The 19,982-nt window shown below is 39.4% G+C and overlaps 1 protein-coding gene across 1 annotated transcript in view; it reads right to left on the bottom strand.

Annotated features, from left to right (window-relative positions):
• The window catches only part of CSMD1 (CUB and Sushi multiple domains 1), a 930,570-nt gene that overhangs the window by 40,639 nt on the left and 869,949 nt on the right, over positions 1 to 19,982 (bottom strand). The window contains exons 51-56 of the mRNA XM_033142996.1: positions 16,157 to 16,351; positions 13,779 to 13,952; positions 10,132 to 10,305; positions 7,949 to 8,122; positions 2,207 to 2,395; positions 1,386 to 1,559 (exon numbers count right to left, since the gene is read on the bottom strand). Of these exons, the coding sequence (XP_032998887.1) occupies positions 1,386 to 1,559; positions 2,207 to 2,395; positions 7,949 to 8,122; positions 10,132 to 10,305; positions 13,779 to 13,952; positions 16,157 to 16,351 (1,080 nt within the window). The remainder of the gene's footprint in view (positions 1 to 1,385; positions 1,560 to 2,206; positions 2,396 to 7,948; positions 8,123 to 10,131; positions 10,306 to 13,778; positions 13,953 to 16,156; positions 16,352 to 19,982) is intronic.

Raw genomic sequence — 19,982 nt, 5'->3', positions numbered from 1 at the left:
ATGAGGAACCGAATAGAACCCATATGGTCGCTAGGTTTTTGACTAATGCGCTTATTTACAAAGAAGAAGAGGAATGGTTCTCTTCCCATTTATGACAATGCAGAAAATAATTAAGACCTATTATTGGGGTGATAAAATAGCTGATAAATTAATTTTAACGGGTTTTGTTTTTTTTTAAAAAAAACTGCTTCAGTTGGACTACTCAGATTTCAGTTTGACTTAGATGGAAGGGTGTAAATGGGTTGTTTTAAAATTGGTTTCATACTGTATTTTTTTAAATTTGTTAAATTGTTTTTACTCTGTGTGTATTACGATGAATGTGTTTTGTGATGTGATATGGGCCACATGGCCGAAATAAACCTACCTACCTACCTACATGTAGAATTGTTTTTGCTTTTGTTTAAAAGCCAGACTAATTATATGCACAAATAGATATATTATACATATAAATACATAGACAAGAGTCAAGCCCCATCTGGTACTATATTTCTGCAGTATCATTTTATAAATATTTGTATGCATTTATATGCACTGCTGTGCTGATTACGTTAGGAAACCTGTAGTGTATATATAATAATGCATACCGGTATAATATATTAGAATTGCTTTTAAAAACAACAACAACAACCTAGCAGAGCCGGTAAACATACAATCCACTCATTGCTGAGATCATCTTCTCTCCTCATTCTTATGACTTCATGAAGATCCCAACTGAACTGAAGAAAAGCCATGCCCAACAGCAGCATGAAGGATACAAACATTAGTGATATGTCTGTACAGTGGTACCTCCTGTTACGTACTAAATCTGTTCCAGAGGTCCATTTGTAACAGGAAACTGCTCGTAACATGAGGCACGCTTTCTCTAATGGTGCCTCCTGCTGCTGCCGCACCGCAAGAGCGCAACTTCCGCTCACACCCTGGGACAAAGGTTGCAACAAGGGGAATCTACTACCAGGTTAGCAGAGCACATAACCCGCAGCATTCGTAAGGGGGGCGGTATGTAACACGAGGTACCACTGTATACAAAAAGCATACTTCACTTGATCTTCCAAAACCAGGTAGTATCCTTAGTATCTAGAGGCACTCCTAGTTATTGGCTACTGAGCCATGTAACACTCTAAATGGATGCTGCATTAAGGAAGAAACTTTGGAGAAAACATGTATCCCTACAGACCATAGATGGACTCAGCAATAGACTGTCTTTCAGATACAAAAAGGTGTTAAAATAAATCACTGTTATAATGGGAGTGAACAGCTAACCAAAGAGCAACCGAGAGCATAAAATCTGACTTATTAAACTTCACTTGCATTAAAATCTGCTGCAAGGGAATAGTTTTAATAATTTCAGCTACAAGGTCACATTCAGTCAATGCTTTCAAAGGTACCTGAGCAGTGAGGGAGAGTTCCACTCCAGCGGCTGTTTTCTTGGCATGCTCTAGTAGAGTTTCCTATGAGAGTTCGACTTCCTGTACAAGAGTAGCGAACTATAGATCCATACGTAAATTTGTCCCCTGACAGAACTGCATTGGTTGGGACTCCAGGGTGTCCACAAGAAATTGCTACAGTGCAGAAAAACAGGATTAGCATTTATAGCTGTTCATCTTCTGAAAGACAAACAATAGAGCCTTGTAAAGGTTTATAAATATAACATTATAATTTTCCACAATAAACATGCAATTGTATGGACGAATCATTGCTGTTCATTTCTCTTGGTGCCCTTTTCATCTGTTCTTCACAAACCTCGGAGTGCAGGAAACAAATTAATAGAGAAGCAGATTCGAACTGTGATGAAACAGATCTTCTACAGGTAGGCCCAGGCATGATAATAGTTCTACAATTCTTCCTACCTGGGCCAATATGACGTTCACAAAACCATTTTAGAAAATTAAAATCTTAACTAAGCAAACTAAATCAAGGCCTATAGAAATCTGGGTCTTTAAAAACAAATAAACAAAAACACATAGTTTAAATTTGAGCTAGGGTAGGTTCTCAACCAGAGCTCTGGGTTTGAGAAGGAAAATTGTATGGGGGGGGGGGGAATCAGCTGTGTAGATGCCTTGTTAAGGAAATTCTCCCGAGTGCAGGACAAAATTCAGCATCCTGACATTGTGAAATCAATTATTTACATGCACTTCAGTGATAACTGATGCTTCCTGGCCTTCTGGTGAAAAAAATAAAGTAAAAATTCTGTTTGTTGGATACTTACGCAAACATTTGGGCAATGATCTGTCCCAAAAACCATTAGCTTTACAAGTCAGAGCAGACGATCCAAGAAGATAAAATCCTTTCTTACAGTGGTACACCACAATGATTCCATACTTGAAAGACTCTGGGAAATTCTGCTGCCCATGGCGAACGGCATTTTCCACGAAGCCTGGATCTGAACAGTTCACCACTGAAATACAAGGTTTTTCACTACTGAATGGAAAAATTCATAGGAAAATATTCATGGCATGCAATGCACAATTCAGTGCTTCTGAAAGCTCAATACCACAGCCATTAATTAATGCCAAATACACTTGATTCAACATTTTGCTGGTAGATGGGTTTCCATAGCCAATCACTAAAGCTTTACATAATTGAAAATATGCAAAGAAATATACAATTTCTGTTAACTTGATGATTGCGGTGTTTTTATTTAGCACAAAGAGTGTCGTGTTCATTAAAACAGCACAGAAGTGGTATGATCCCTTACACTTTAGCACAGAGAAAGCTGTGGTCAAAGTAAAGGTTTAAGACCCACAAATAGTAGTAGTGGTGAGTGACAGACTAAAAGAGGAGAAAGGCTAAAACATTGATGGTGTATTAGTTTAGATCAGGCACCCCCAACCTTCGGCCCTCCAGATGTTTTGGACTACAATTCCCATCATCCCTGACCACTGGTCCTGTTAGCTAGGGATCATGGGAGTTGTAGGCCAAAACATCTGAGGGCTGCAGGTTGGGGATGCCTGGTTTAGATAAACAATGGTGAGGTTGGATGAAATTGCAAATGATGTGGAGGGAGAGATGAAGGAAGCAGTAAGAAGCAGAGATAGGATAGTTGGGAGCACATGGACAAACACATAGCAAACAGGGCAAGAAGAGGAAATAAAGCAGCACACTGAGAATCAGGAAGGTATTGAAGTATCAGCAACACAAGAATTAGGCACACTCAAACCCCACTGATTTCAGTGAGATGCAAGCGTACACAGCAGTGCTGCGGGTTTAGTACACCTGTGTGTGGAATGGGCTACCTCACCTGGAAAGGAGGGCAAAAATGTGCATAAAATGTGCATACATTTTGTGCAATATGCAAAAGTGTACTGTATTTTGTGAGGGGAGGAGGAAGGCCCCAAAATAAACCAGGGACTGTACACAATAATATATCTAACAGACAGAGTGCCAAAAGGTGAATTTCCTCCCCATGAATATATTTTCATGCTAGAAAAGGATGCTTAAAGGCACAAGAGCCTTGCTTTCTTCCAATGCCCAACTCAAACCATCGAGAAAACCTCAAGCTGTAGGAGTTGTGAACCTGTTCATTCAAGAACCAGAAGCTTACAGCAGTAACTAAAAAACAGTATCTGTTTCAGTCCTCTCTGTAATCAGTTAGAGCAAGCATTCAGATGTTTGGTTCCACCCCCCCCCAAAATAACAGTAAAATCTGGTGACCAGAGACTTGTATAAGGCTACCTAGACACTACCTGTTTACTTTGCCACTGAGCTGAAATTCTACAGAACATAAAAGGTGGAATCCTCAACAACTGTCAGCTAACGTGTAAAGAGGAAGGTGAAATCCTTTGTTTATTTGGTTACTTGTCTTTAGAAAAGAGGATTAAAATCCTGGAAGCACTGTGTATATAGATCATGGGACTGACAAACAAAGCAGAAAGGTGGTTTATGGCTTGATATTTGTCTCCATCCCCCACCCCTGCGCTCAGAAGGTCCAAGTCTTTTAACACTTAACCTGTTTAGTCAGCAAATCAACACTGCTCTAGAGCTGTTCTCACAAACTGCTTATGGCTTGGCATACACACACATGTAATTTCCCCAGTGAACTACCAGCTTCACCTTTTTGTGACTACGACTTGGTTTTTGGCTCATATTCATCTGGTAATTTTATCCCTACACCAGGGGGAACTCTAGTAACATTAGTCACTGTCAGGCTGCAATATGTAAACTTTTTCAACTGACTTGTTTAACTTAAGTTGTTAAATGAGAAAGAAGCCTACCCAACTACAGTGGTACCTCGGTTTAAGAACAGTCTGGTTAAAGAACAATTCGGTTTACAAACTCAGCAAAACCGGAAATAGTGTCCTGGTTTGAGAACTTTACCTTGGTCTAAGAACGTACAAAGATTACCACAATTAAGGACAAAAGTGGAAAGGACCTAACAGAAGTAGAAGACATCAAGAAGAGGTGGCAAGAATACACAGAGGAATTATACCAGAAAGATATGGAGGTTTCATACACCCCAGGTAGTGTGGTGGCTGACCTTGAGCCAGACATCCTGGAGAGTGAGTCAAATGGGCCTTAGAAAGCCTTGCTAACAACAAGACTAGTGGAAGTGATGATATTCCAGCTGAACTATTTAAAATTTTAAAAGATGATGCTGTTAAGGTGCTACACTCAATATGTCAGCAAGTTTGGAAAACTCAGCAGTGGCCAGAGGATTGGAGAAGATCAGTCTACATCCCAATCCCAAAGAAGGGCAGTGCCAAAGAATGCTCCAACTACCGCACAATTGCACTCATTTCACACGCTAGCAAGGTTATGCTTAAAATTCTACAAGGCAGGCTTAAGCTGTATGTGGACCGAGAACTCCCAGAAGTGCAAGCTGGATTTCGAAGGGGCAGAGGAACCAGAGACCAAATTGCAAACATGCGCTGGATTATGGAGAAAGCTAGAGAGTTCCAGAAAAACATCTACTTCTGCTTCATTGACTACGCAAAAGCATTTGACTGTGTCGACCATAGCAAACTATGGCAAGTTCTTAAAGAAATGGGAGTGCCTGGTCACCTCATCCGTCTCCTGAGAAATCTCTATGTGGGACAAGAAACTACAGTTAGAACTGGATATGGAATAACTGATTGGTTCAAAATTGGGAAAGGAGTACGACAAGGCTGTATATTGTCTCCCTGCTTATTTAACTTATATGCAGAATTCATCATGTGAAAGGCTGGGCTGGATGAATCCCAAACCGGAATTAAGATTGCCGGAAAAAATATCAACAACCTCAGATATGCTGATGATACAACCTTGATGGCAGAAAGTGAGGAGGAATTAAAGAACCTTTTAATTAGGGTGAAAGAGGAGAGCGCAAAATATGGTCTGAAGCTCAACATCAAAAAAACTAAGATCATGGCCACTGGTCCCATCACCTCCTGGCAAATAGAAGGGGAAGAAATGGAGGCAGTAAGAGATTTCACTTTCTTGGGTTCCATGATCACTGCAGATGGTGACAGCAGTCACGAAATTAGAAGACGCCTGCTTCTTGGGAGAAAAGCAATGACAAACCTAGACAGCATCTTAAAAAGCAAAGACATCACCTTGCTGACAAAGGTCCGTATAGTTAAAGCTATGGTTTTCCCAGTAGTAATGTACGGAAGTGAGAGCTGGACCATAAAGAAGGCTGATCGCCGAAGAATTGATGCTTTTGAATTATGGTGCTGGAGGAGACTCTTGAGAGTCCCATGGACTGCAAGAAGATCAAACCTATCCATTCTCAAAGAAATCAGCCCTGAGTGCTCACTAGAAGGACAGATCCTGAAGTTGAGGCTCCAGTACTTTGGCCACCTCATGAGAAGAGAAGACTCCCTAGAAAAGACCCTGATGTTGGGAAAGATGGAGGGCACAAGAAGAAGGGGACGACAGAGGATGAGATGGTTGGACAGTGTTCTTGAAGCTACTAACATGAGTTTGGCCAAACTGCGAGAGGCAGTGAAGGACAGGCGTGCCTGGCGTGCTCTGGTCCATGGGGTCACGAAGAGTCGGACACGACTGAACGACTGAACAACAACAACAAAGAACGGAATCCGAACGGTGGAAGAGCACCAGCGGCAGGAGGCCTCATTAGGGAAAGCATGCCTCGGTTTAAGAACGTTTTGGTTTAAGAACGGACTTCCGGAATGGATTAAGTTTGTAAACTGAGGAACCACTGTAAATGGTTTTTGCACTGCATTTTATTTCACTCTCCAACTTTTTATTGTCGTAACTGCAGATTGCAATGATATTGACCTGCCAATTAAAGGAGCCTGGCTCTGGCTTTGTGGGTGGTTCCTACTCATACATAGAAGTAGCCCATTATATTTAGTTTTGGGGAACTAGGGAACTTCCACATTCATCCCAAGGATACCTTGCCAACCCTGCCCTACACCTAAACTGAGTGAGGGGCAATAATCAAGAGAAAATATTCCTACAACAGTGTGAAATATACCTTTAATTCTAAGGGACAAAGCCCTTTTCTTTACATATAGTACATATATATTTAAGGCTACCAGGGGGGAAAGAATGGATGAATTGCAGCCTCAATTTAAGCTGCTTCAAATATAGAGCTGTACTAGCTGATTTCCCTGATTGCCCTTCACCCAAGGGACCCAGTTGTAAATCAAGGCAAGAGAGAAGGAGATTGCTTTCTCTCAATGACAGGTGCCAAGAGTTACATAGGAAATAAATGCAGGCATTCTGAATTTAGTCTGTTGAGAAATAAAGAAAGACGGATGTTTAAATCTGCCATGTTGACACTCGAACCTCATTTGGCATGGATTCAAACCCTTGATGTCAAAGTTACAGGTGGGTAGCCGTGTTGGTCTGCCATAGTCAAAACAAAATCGAAAATTCTTTTCAGTAGCACCTTAGAGACCAACTGAGTTTGTTCCTGGTATGAGCTTTCGTGTGCATGCACACTTCTTCAGATGATGTCAAAGTCAAATATTATTGTTCTGTTGAGCCTTGGTACCTGGTGCAACTCAGCACTGTTGCTCTTATGCTAAGGAACAGGGAAGCAAAGGAGTTGATCCTCACAAACCCTCCATATTTACCCATATTTACTCATTATTTCCATCCACCACTATTTCCCATCCCTATTTAAATACTTGCACAGACGGGAAATCTCTCTTATGAATGCATATTGAAAGTTAGCACTTGATTAAAATGTGTCTATTTAGTTATCTGTGCATTATTTATTTTTATTAAAACATTTGTATACTACAATTTCATTTTTTTTAATATCCATATAGCTTGCAGCAACTGGAAAACACATAAAAGATTTAAAATTACAGCTTATGAGCTAAGTATTACAGAAAATGTTTTCTGGATTGTATGTACCAGCCGGTTGGCATTCTAAGTTGCAATTACTGGTACGTGCCTGATTTTATACCTATATGAGGCTTGCTGTCTTTTATACAGGGTGCAAGGAACACGGTGCTACTACAAAAGAGTATTGTCTCCAAATATACACTATAGAGGCTTCCAGATGTGTGTTTATTGTGACATTAGTACTCCCCATGCATGGAAGTTTTACGCTCAAACAACACCATCGGCACCAAAATGCCTCCCCAACTTAATCCAGATTTACAATTTCTGTGTAAAAAGAAAGCACACTATTGTGCATAAGCTATTTGTGATATCTCAGCAACCTATCTGCAAATTAAGCCCTCATCTGGAAAAACTCTGTAACACACACAACAATTTTCTCTACTACACCGGACTACTAGACTTTGTGGAGGTATGAGCATGACCCCATCTCAGAGCTGACATTTTAAATAACAACTCTGCTCTCTGAAATGTGCCATCCTGTCTTGAATTCACCCAGCAGCATTAAAGCTTAACTAAATAGCTAAATTTGTCAAAATTAGCAGCTTCGAGTTGCTTACTCAATGGAGGAAGTTTGACCTTGCTTAGCAGATGTACTTTAATAAATAATAATAATAATAATAATAATAATAATAATAATAATAATAAATCTTACCTCGGCATGTAGGTAAGGAGCTGCTCCACTGCCCATTGCTCCGGCACTGTGCTTGGGAGGCGCCCTGAAGCAAATATCCAGTATTGCATGTGAAGTTTACAACGTCGTTCAGATTGAACTCACTGCCATTGGTCATTCCGTGAGCAGGGTTTCCGGGGTGGCCACACGTGATTGCTTTTGAAAGGAAACACAGAACACATTGCAAGCTTTTGGGAAGGGCATGTCGAGAACACCAACGAGTTACGCACTTTGGTGCCTAGATCCAGAAAATACGTTGCATGCGGAGGGGTTAAATACACACACAGAACAACCCTGTTTGCAATGGCTTCCCCATCAATTTTAAAGGAGGAATCAGGAAAATATTCATAGAATGGCTGCATCCAACTAAAGCGGAAACTGATACACACATGAACTCCATATGCGTGCACAAAGGGAACTAGATTACAATATAGCCTGCACTGATGGGCAAAATATTCAAGGAGGCATAGCATTTTTTAAAACAAACAAACAACTGGCAGTAATTGAGACTGTATGGCCAAGGCTGAAATGTGAAAAAATGGAAGTTAGCAGATGATGCTGGGTTTGTTTGTTTGTTTTACTGCCACAAACAGTGGTTGAACAAAAGCGATCAGAAATCCAATTTATTGATAGCTGATGCGTGATGGTTCAAGCCAACTTGTAGGACTCCTGTTTGGGTGAAACAGATGAGATTCTATGTGGGCACTGTACATATAATGACTTTAATTTTTATAATGGGAAAACCAAACAAAACAAAAAAATGATAAACCATTGCTGAAATATTAAGTCATCATCTAGCAAATACAGTTCACAAGAGAAACACAACCACAAGACTAAAGTTTAACATTGTCTTTCACTTCACCACAATCACCGCTATCTATGTGATATAAATATGGTGCCAACATCATACTAGGTGCTATACAGAGCACATAAGCAGCATAGTTCCTACCTTGAGGGCATATTATTATCTATGCTGGATGTCTGACACCCCTTGCTATTTTTACAGTTCCAAACAGGCAGCAAAAACAAGAGCTTCTGGTTGCCTGCCATACATGGCTGGTGGGTTGTGTTGGGTTTGATGGTTCACAAGTTGTGTAGATTTGGAAACCTAACAACTTTTCCTCCTTGTGTGTGTACCGGTATTTGTGCATCTCAAAGGGCTTATCTTTAGTACCCTCCCCAGCATAGTAAGAGTTATTTTTTTAAAGGAAATGAATTCTAAAAGTAGACTATTTCTTAAAACTACTAGAAATTAGGAATGTTTTTAATATGTAACAAAAAGACTCTGTCCAGCTGTCCAGGAGAACAAGCAGACATGATAATGATATCTATATTCTGTTGTTTGTAGTGGTAAACTAGAAAACAGAGGCATATTGCCTTCCAATATGGAGGTTCCATCTTTAGGCTTTCGTAACTGATAGCTGCTGAGTGATCTGTCCTCCTGAGTGATCTGAATTTGCCTAATAACATATTAAGGGTTTTGTTACCTGACACTTTCTTCACCATGAATCCTACAATTCAGTGAGATGCCAGAAGAGATTATATGTGGTATGCTGTTGCAATGCAAAATTGAGGTTGTCTGTAAAAATTGCGGTAGTGAAGGACGCTTGTATTTAGATTATTGTCCTTTTCGGCAAATGCATATTCCACTCAGTCAGTTCCGGTTTACACCCCTCATTACTCTTGACAGATGCTGTTTTTTTGTGATGCCTTCCAGAAACAAAAGGTCTCAGCCCTTGTGTCTCGTCTTACCACATCATCATTATTGTTGTCACACATTGCCAACCTCTTGACACATCAACACTCTGCAATTGTTGTTTTTGCAAGTAAAGGCATATCAGAAAAACATGGCAACTGCAATATTCTTGTTCCCTCTTTCCTTAGTAGCCTTTATGCAACAGCTGCATATTATTTGCAATATTAAGGTGTTTACAATAATGTTGTTACAGCTCACATTTAAAGACTGCCGTAACTGCGTTCAATGTGATAAAATTATTCAACAAGGCCTGGCTATAGCTAAGTTATGGCACCCAGCTGCATTTTAAGGCAGTTATGTGCACACACCCTTGTCTACCAGCTATTGTTAATCATTCTTACCCATCAGAGAGCTGATCAGCTTGCTATTACTTACAGAAGAACAGATCACTGGGAAAGGTGTTACTTACAGACACAAACTGGTGTTTGCCCAGACCATTTGTGGTCTTGCAAGCATATCCGAACAGACGTGCCGACAAGTCGGAAACCAGGGTTACATTGGTACACCACAGTGTCACGATAACTGAAGCCGTCTCCACTAATGTGGCCATTTACAATAGGATCTGGAGAACCACAGTGTCCAGCTAGAATAAGAGGGGAGGGGAGGGGAGGCGGATGGGTGGGAAACAGAAGAAAAGAACACAAACTTCACTTTCAGCTCACATAGCAGTCAATTGTCAACAAGAATAATGTTAAACAAAAACATTGCCGTAAGCCCTCAGCACCCCGCGAGGTATATCTGAAAAACTGAAAAACATTGCTATTGATTCAATTGCCCTTTATTTACAGTCCACTCTTCAACAAACATGCACTTATGAATTTATTAAAAAGCTGAAGCTTGGTCCCTTGGTGCAGATTGCAAGGCTGTTCTGCAACTGGCCATGACAACGGCAGATACACTTTCTTCCAGCTTGCGAATTAATTGAAAGAAATAATGCAGACTTCTGCATGAGAGATTCCTCATGTTGAGGCGGCTGTGAAACTGCCCTATTCCCACATCTGTGCTGCTTGGGCAAAGTAGAAATTTGGGAAGCGGGGAGCATAGATTGCTAAACACACACAGTGAACTATGTATGTATGTACCGGTATGTATGTATGTATGTATGTATGTGTGTGTATGTATGTATCCTGCTATTCAGCTCTATGGAAACAAGGGTACACTTGTCGATGCTTTTCAGCCAGACCAAATCCAGATAATCCTATATTGATTTTTGTTGTTGTTGTTGTTCCTGCAGATGTGAAAATGAGAAGCTGAAATGCAATAGCTATAATTGAAGTCAGATTTATTAAAACATAGGAGATCTCAGGCCGGCTGAAAGGTACTAACTTGGAACTCGCCATTATTATTTGTTTCTGAAGGAACCTTAACAGCCGTGTGCATGTTCCATGTGATTCATTTCATTTACAGATCATGTCACTTGGTGGATGCAATGATTTCCTGTCATTTTGAACCTAGTTAAATTAGACACCCTTACAGCTGACGAACTTAAGAAGCAAGGCAATAAAACACCAAATATATGTAATCTTCCAATCAAGCCAAATTAGCCCTAAGTATATTAAAGAGGCTGTTGGAAATCTATTTTTATAAAATGTGCTTTCAGGATTTTTTGGGAGATAAAATGATGGACTGGTTTGATATTAGTTCACTGCAATAATTAAACATTTACACCAAAGTGACAAACGTGGACTAACCTCCCTTTTAAAAAGTTCTGTAAACATACACTGAGCATTTAGGCCACACTATTCTGGAGGGGCCACCAACACTCTGGAATAGTATTTTGTGGGGGGGGGGAGGTATATGTGGATGAGACTGCAGTGAGAAGGTGAAATTGGAGAAAACAATTTTCTTATGTTAGTGAATACTTCTGTTAGATAAAAAGCCAAAAGCACAATGGCACTGTTGGACATCCTATGGCTGTTTGAAAGGAAAGCATGAAAAGACAGCAGAATGAGCTGGTGAATAATAAACATGTTTCGGAAACTTTGCAATAGGGAATAGGGTGGAGAGATGAAGTAAGGATGCTTCCAAACTTCTCCTTATCTGAGTTTCTCACTGGCTTTTTGTGTTCTGTATTACATGGTCTTGGAACAGATGCAACAAGAAACCTTCATTTTTCCACTTTTTATTTCTAAATGATGCAAAGACTGCTTTGCATGTGCAGTTTCTCATAGTCTTCAATTCATTCATGTCTCTTTCTCCCATTATTAATGCATTTATCCACATTGGTAAAACAGAAACACAACTGGGGTGGAGTTTTAATTTTACGTTGTCTTCTACCAAAGGGGGAAAGTACATGTGTTCAGTATTAAAACACTGTATGTCAATCTAATAATTCTCTTTTTTTGTAGCTTATTACATGAGTATGCATAAGAGATTGGGAGGGGGGCAAGCTAGATAAGGTGGAATAGATTGGAAACATGGCACAGTACATTATTTTAGAAATTAAAAATTTCCTGGTAGAATACTTAATTCCTTAGAAATTACCCTAGTAGACCAGACACCAGAAGAAGTTTTTGGTTCTGTGATTTCTCTCTGTGTATGCAAGGCAGCGAGAACTCACAGTTAAGGAATGTAATAGGAGACAGCCACTCATTGGTTAAGTAGAGTAGGTACAGGGCAAGTATCAATAATGTGAGCCGTAGATCAGCAACATCTGGAGGGTCAAAAGCTTTGTGTGTGAAAATTATCTATGCCTATAAATACCTGTGTTTATGCAATGCTGCTCCTTATAGCAGGATCTACAGTGCATACCCTTATAGAGTTTATAGTGCATAATTGCTTTAAATATTAGGACTTCGGTTCATTTATGCATGCAACAGGCAATAAAAAAATATTCCAGAGCTTCTATTAGGATATAAAATGTTATAAAAAAATCACTTGGCAAAATTCCAATTGACAGTAACAGACTGTAGATTAGTGCAAAGTCAGAACAGCACGCACAGACCCCATTGATTTCAATGGTGCTTTGATACAGGGTAATTGCATAGGACTGCACAAAATGTTTTCTATTAAAATGGTTGCAAATATGTACCTGAAATTCCTTGACACACACATATTAGCACTATTTCATAAAAATTTAAGTGTATTGGCTGGGTATATATTGAGTAATGCTTGAATGTGCTCAGATTTCTCTCTCATTAAATTACTCACCACTGAAATCTAAACAACTACTTTGTGAGCTATACATTTGAACTGAAATAAATGACAACTGGAATTAATTTTGAGGCAGAAAATATTAATATAAAAGCAGTAGGGGCAAGAGGTCAGACTCAAAAATCTAACTTCTGAGCTGTAACATGCTTAAGGTAATGACAAGTTCCTGATCTGTGAAGTTGAAATTGGAAATGAGTGTGTGTGTGTGTGTGTGTGTTTCAGTTTTCAATATAAAGAAATTCCTCTTTGAATACTAATGGCTGTAGTTTTATTAATATGGATTTTAGAAGATGCCAACTTTGGTGATAGAAATAATTCATACCCCCCCCCCAAAAAAAAACACCCACCACTTTTTGCTCTGTATTCTTTTTGTTGACAGTATTTTGAAACCAGAAACAACATCAGTTCCTTGGGATATGTTTTCTCTGAGGTTTCCTGTTACTTTGTGACAATATCATGTGCAGTGTAATTTTCTTGTTGGGGATCCCGTGATTGCTTTGTCCCTATATTCTACCTGGCTTTAAAACAGTCTCAATGAAGAATGTTTGAAGCCAATATTGAAAGAGTTTTTGCGTTCTAGGAGCAAGCCGGAAAAGAAAAGTTTACAATGGGTGCTATACTATAAATTGAGATCCTTGCCAAGGATTCCTCTAAGAATGGAATTCTCAGATGTTTGAGTAATAAATAAAGAATCCATCCCCTATAAATACCAACCTATTTATAAATATATTTCCTTCCATGTGTGCTCAAGAAATCAGTGCCTCAAGCTGTAACACAAAGTTACTAATACGAACAATGCCATTTACTGAAATCGTGTGAACTAAATTTACAAAACTAAACTCATAGCCTTCACATGACATTTGCCTTTTGGGGTTTTAGATTTATGCTGCAATTTGTACTTACCGAGACACTGCGTTTCAGTGCCACTCCAAAGTCCATTCACTAGGCATTCACGTACATGAGAACCAACTAGGGTATAGCCAGTATTGCAGGTGAATATTGCTGTGGCTCCATACACGGTCAGAGTTCCAATCTTATTACCATTTGGTGGAGATGGAAGACTGCCACAGGAAATAACTGAAAAGGGAAAATAAAGTACTTACAGTACAGCAGCAGCAAGAGGCTCTTGGAGTCATTTGGGGGCCCAGAGAATACTACTACTACTACTACTTTAATAATAATTTATTATTTGTACCCCGTCCATCTGACTGGGTTGCCCCAGAAAAACAAACCCACTCGCACAACCACTCATTTCTCTTTAGCTTAGAGGCCACTTCCAATCCTCAAGACCCGGGGAGCTCCAATACTTTGCACGGGAGAAAGAAAAGCAAGTGGTTCATGCCTACTGAATGCAAGTTCTCCAAGGCAATATTCAGATGTCTCAAATAGTTTGCTTGCTTTTCCTTAATCAATCCATTGATAGAGTGAGTGGGCTAGCTTTTACTCACACCCTCATACCCCCTTCTATATCTTCCATCCAGGCAATCCAGAAGCATTATCAGAGTTCAAACACACCTTCCAGCCAGACAAAAAACACTCAAAGCAGGGCCAATAAACAAGCAAGGCCTGAGGGCATGGAGAGTCTTGAGGGCCATGCAAAGAGGCTTGGAAGACTATTTGGCCCCCAGGCCTGAGCTTCTTCACCCCTACTTTACAGTAAGACCCAAGCAATTATGTATAAAGCTATCGGAAAAGAACATCTGGGCTTAGTAACACGCTAAAGGAAACATAGTCAACAAACAATGAAGTAATGGAAACAATAGATGGAGTACAATTCTGTACATAACTGTGACTTGGAGGCAATTTAAGCAGCATGGATGCGATACAATGTGCATTCTCACCTCCATGCTGATATGCCAGCTTTTCTGGTATGGCAGCTCAAAACCACCAACCACTCTTTATTTGCCAACACTTTACAAGGTGCAAATGGATTATTTTACACATGACTGAAAACTTGGAAGCATTCACGACTGGTTTTTAATTTTTATTTTGAGCAGTAATCATTTCACCACATGTCACACTCAGTTTTTGAAATTTTCCCCTGGTTAAAAGACAACTAGCTTTGTGACATGTGGCTCTTGAGCAGCAGCCTCCCTAGTCCAAAATCCCCTGTGTGCACAGCACCAGCTGTGTGACTCTCTGGATCCCAGACTACATACGATGATAGCACTCTGTGTTTACATAACGAATAATGTAATCTGTAGTGTTTTTATTATATTATCTTTCAGAAGCATAGTAATAAATAGTTTAGCAGCCTCAAATATTTAATGAATTTTAATTTTTGAAGATCAAATAGATTGCTCAGCTCATGTTTGACTGATCTGGATTACTTCGGTATTCAGATAATCCATGGTTAATTAGCTTGTTTGTCTAATTACAGTTGAATGTAATTGATGGGCACCATTCACAATTAATTTAATCTGTAATAGGAACAATGAATACATGAATGTATTTGAATAAAGGCTCTTGAGAATGGACAAATAATTCATTTAATTAAATGATGCATGTCATATGTACAATGCAAACTACTCTTACAGATGCGAAGATCTGATCTGCATATGAAGCCCTTTCTCACATCCTTAAGGGTTTCCTTGTTCATTTCAATAAAGGAAACAGTTAGGCATGTATATTTCTTAATGCATGTGAAATTGTCCCCTCTACTCAAAGTATGTGCCCAATTGTATCTTGTATGCACTGGTGCATGTACAGGGCTCTAGAACACTGTATCTAGCAAACGGACATAAATATTTATAAATATTTGCTATAACTACACTCGAAAATCAATTAATCAATTTGTAATAGGCCACCTCCAGTGTAATCCTTCCATTCATGATACAGCAACAGCTTCCACGAGCAGATTGTAGAAGAAAGAAATTTGCACAAATTCCTCATTTCTCCTGCAGAACCTCCACACTTCCTCCCACACTGTTCTCAACCCACTAGATCAGATGGATGAGACACACAAGGGGGGGGGGATATTAAGCAAAAATGGCCTCCTTCATGTTCTGTCCACAGAAACCTCTGCTGAATGAAAGAACTGCCTGTCAGCAGCAGGACAACATTATATACAACCCTGTATGATTACATTTGCCATGTTTTGGTGCAGGGCCCATTTATTTGAATGAGGTTTGCATACCTTCTTGATGGATTGCCCTCAAGTATTTCAGAAAAGCTATTAACAGATATTAGTTCCTTTACTTACCTGTAAGTTGTGTTGGCAGAAAAAATAGAAGCTGTATCTTTGGACAGAACTGAGCACTGTGTAAATAAATGTTTCTTACCCTTGCACACTGGTCTCTCATCAGCATCACTCCATGTTCCATTAGTTTTACACAGCATGAGTCTCTGACCCTCTAAATAATAGCCAGGGCTGCAACTCAGCATGACTTGTGTGCCAAACTCATTCACCGACCCAGAAATCAGTCTCCAGACAACATGTTCTGAGAGCAGGCTCTCAATGCTGGGGCAAGTCACAGCTGTGAAGCAAGGACACTTTAGTATTAGCACTTTGCTTCCAATATTACTTCACAGAAGATGAATCATCATCCTATTGACAGAAGACTTTTCCTGGTGAAATTGAGCATGCTATAAACATTTGTCAAATGCACATTCCAGTGCATAGCATCTTACACTTGTTTCAGCACCAACACTGGAAGGCTGTTTCAATTAAGAAATGAGGGGAGAGGGGGGAAATGTACTGTTCCAATTTTATAATATGGATACTTTCTTTAAAGTCTGATTAAGAGGCAAAGTTGTACAGTTTGCATAGAAAGAAGAATGTATTAATAACAAGTTGTAAGAGCTAAAGCCCACTGGCACTCTAAAAACCTGTATTGTTCTGTTGGCATAGAATGTGTTTAGTATCATGGCCAAAAGTGTATTATGCTCAGTGCAGACTGAACAGGGAATAGTAAACTGCTACCTAATGGGAAACAAATATGCCATTTCCAAAAGCTTCATTTATCTAACCAATCTTTAATCTGTGTGATATTTCTTTTAAAATAAGCTTTGTGTGTTCCAAGCTTTGTATATGTACACCTATTATCATAAGACCGGAGGGGGGGATTTACAAAATACTTAGCAATCTTATCTGAAAACATGTTCTAACACCGTAGCCCACCCTGTCCAATTGGTTCAGGGCAGGTAACACCATCATCAAACAGATGCAGGAAAAAGAACAAAGTCTCACTGACCTGTCAAAGGGTATGGGGTATAGAGAGGAAAGTTAATGGGGGGAAAGAGAAGCAGAATACTAAACTAAATTCTTCATAAAATTTAGCAGAGTATAACAGAGATATAAGGGTGGAAAGCAGGCACATTAGAGAGAACAGTAGGAGTAAGGGCTCTTCCACACTTTTGTTTGTCCTGCCAATTTAGCGCTGAATTGGAGCAAAACACAATCGGGTTTTCTGTGGATTCCCGTTTGCTCTGATTTATCACCAAATAGCAGGTTTTCTAGGGGAAAGCAGTGGGGCAAAGGCTAAACTGCTCTGACATGTACGTAGAAAGCATGGGGCAAGTAGAAAACTGATGGGATCCATTGTTTTCTAAGCATAGGGCAAGCACTAATACTGTTGTGATAAGGGAGTATGCCTCAGAGAGTGTAACCGGTGACAAGTAAACCCTCCATTTCCACTTCAAACAGGAAAAAGGACTAGGAGAGTAAAATGCGGGTTCAGACCAGCCCAACCCCACATAAATGTAGTGGTGTTTACACAATATTTTCCCCATCCCAATGGCATTCTGGAAGCTAATGGATGTTATGGTTCAGTTCAAGAGAGAGATTGGATGACACTATATAAGGAGGATGGTTCCTGAAATTTATCTTTTTATGGGATCAGGATAATTCATTCAAGGCTATGCATTCTCAGAGGCTTTAGGGTGAATAGGTGAGATAGATAAGCAATCATTTGGATGGGCTGATAGGGAGTCAGGGAGCAAGCCAGACCAATTTCTCTCTTCTGAGACCTTCTCCATCTCTTCTCCAGTTGGTGTTGAAGGAACTTTCTGGCAGCTGGAAGTCTGTGACTTTTTAGATCTACCCATCTCACCAAGCCTTTCCTTTTAGGAGCTCAGGATGCTATGCAAGGTTGGTCTCCCTTTATTATCCTCAAAACAAGTGTGCTGAACTGAGAATTAACAAGTGGCTCAAGATCACCAATGTGACCTTGTGTCTCTTTGTCTATCTGTTTCTCTTTCTATATACATCTCTCTGCACACTGGAAAAATAAAATGTGCAGAGAATATGGTAATGGCTATAACATTTTTTTTTAAAAAAAAAGAATATGCAAAGCCGTTAAATATATAAGTGACAGAAAACTGTTTGTGCCATGGTTCCGTTTAATTTTGCAGCAAATTCCTCTGATTTATCAGAACTGCTTTATTCTTGAATTAAAATACAGCCTACTTAACAGCTGCTGTATTTAGAACAAATTACTGAGACACCCATCAGTCTCTCTCTTATACCTCAGACACCAGTGACACTTGCTATTTTTATACATGGCATCTGAATCAGAGATGATGTCAGATTTGTCTAGATGTAGAGAAAAAATGTTGTCCTCTTTTCTATGCTGATTTGTTTCTGTTGATATATGTATTAACTGCTGCCTGCTTCCAAGTATAGTGAAGCAAATGTAATTACATCCTTCAAGTATGATTATATGTCACATCACTAGAATGAGATTATTTACCGGTACCTACACCGACACTCATGTGCACTGCCAAAACAGAGGATTATTTCTGAGGTAAAAAGTATTTCAAAGTACAAATGTATGTCACTCCAGAATACCTGGGAAGGCGGAGAACTATCAGATTCACCTTGTAGCCAGTGCTGGAGATACAGAGCAGAAAAAGGCCCATCAATTTAAATTTTAAGTAGACTTAACTACCTCTAACCTGTACTCTAGACTGCAGCCTTCAAAGAGTGAAATAATGGTTTAAACCTCACCCAAAGGGCTGACTGGATTGTGAAATGGATTTCTAATTAACCTAGGTACTAGTGATAGGTAACTTTACTCTCTCCCCTCAAAGTTAAATCATAGTGGCTCAGAAAATAATACAGTTTCCTTTAAAAAAAATAGCTCATTTTATTACTCAGACTGATCTGGAACTCAGTCCTTTATTCACTGGCACTACCAATGTCCCAGAGAGGAGAGAGCGTACTATCAGGTCTCTCTACTTCCCTCCCTGTGGTCCAAGCCAGGTAAATGTTGTTAAGAGGAAGTGGGATTCAGAGCATCAAGCCAGGCTGATGGCTGGGTGAGAAGATGAGTAAACTTGGGGATTCTTCTCCAGATAAGAATGCAATCCGAACTAGAGAAAAAAATATATATCAGGGGTTCATAGTGATGTTCTATGAGGTTAGTGTAACAAAACCCTAAGGCTTTATTGGTATATCTAGTAATTATGAATTTTCCTGAGCCCAGCTCATTCCTCCACCAGATGTCTACTAATTTCGAGGGTTGCAACTGACAAGAGAACAAATTCTACACATATTACCATTTACTTACTTAAGTAAAGGTGCAGCAAAGATTAAAGATGCACCAGAAGTATTATATGAAAGTGGGAATATTGGGTTTGGGTGTCCTTTTTTATGACATGGAGGTATGAAAGCTAACTGGTGGTAAATTGTACTGGTTTATCCTTCCTGCCAAAGCTCTCAGCAGTTTTGGCCAAGACATGATCTTCAAATTCACCTTGGATATCACCTTGGGAGGAATTGACTATAAACTTAAGGGGTCTGTGCAACTCCATTCTTCTCTTCCCATGAGAAGCTTTGAGAGTCTTATAAAAAGTCTCTTAGCATTTCTTGATCATTTCTCAGCTTTTTTTCCTAAGCAGAAATCTCCAAATTTGCCCTCAAATTTTTGTTATCCAATATTTTGTATCTGGATAACAGAAGTGTTAAACATCAAAAAAATAGGTTTCATTTATGATTTAAAAATAAGCTGCCCTGGCTTCTCTTTCAAGTAAGAATCAGTTATAATGACCAGTCCATCAGCAGCAACATTATTTATTAAATGCATAAAGCAGCTTTCCCTAAATTTTTAAGGGTAGTTTAGAAAAATAAACCAAAATAACACATTAATTAGAAACAATCTAAATAGG

Source organism: Lacerta agilis, chromosome 3 (genome assembly GCF_009819535.1).
Source record: "Lacerta agilis isolate rLacAgi1 chromosome 3, rLacAgi1.pri, whole genome shotgun sequence".
Taxonomy (NCBI): domain Eukaryota; kingdom Metazoa; phylum Chordata; class Lepidosauria; order Squamata; family Lacertidae; genus Lacerta; species Lacerta agilis.
This window is presented reverse-complemented; position numbering and strand designations above follow the sequence as displayed.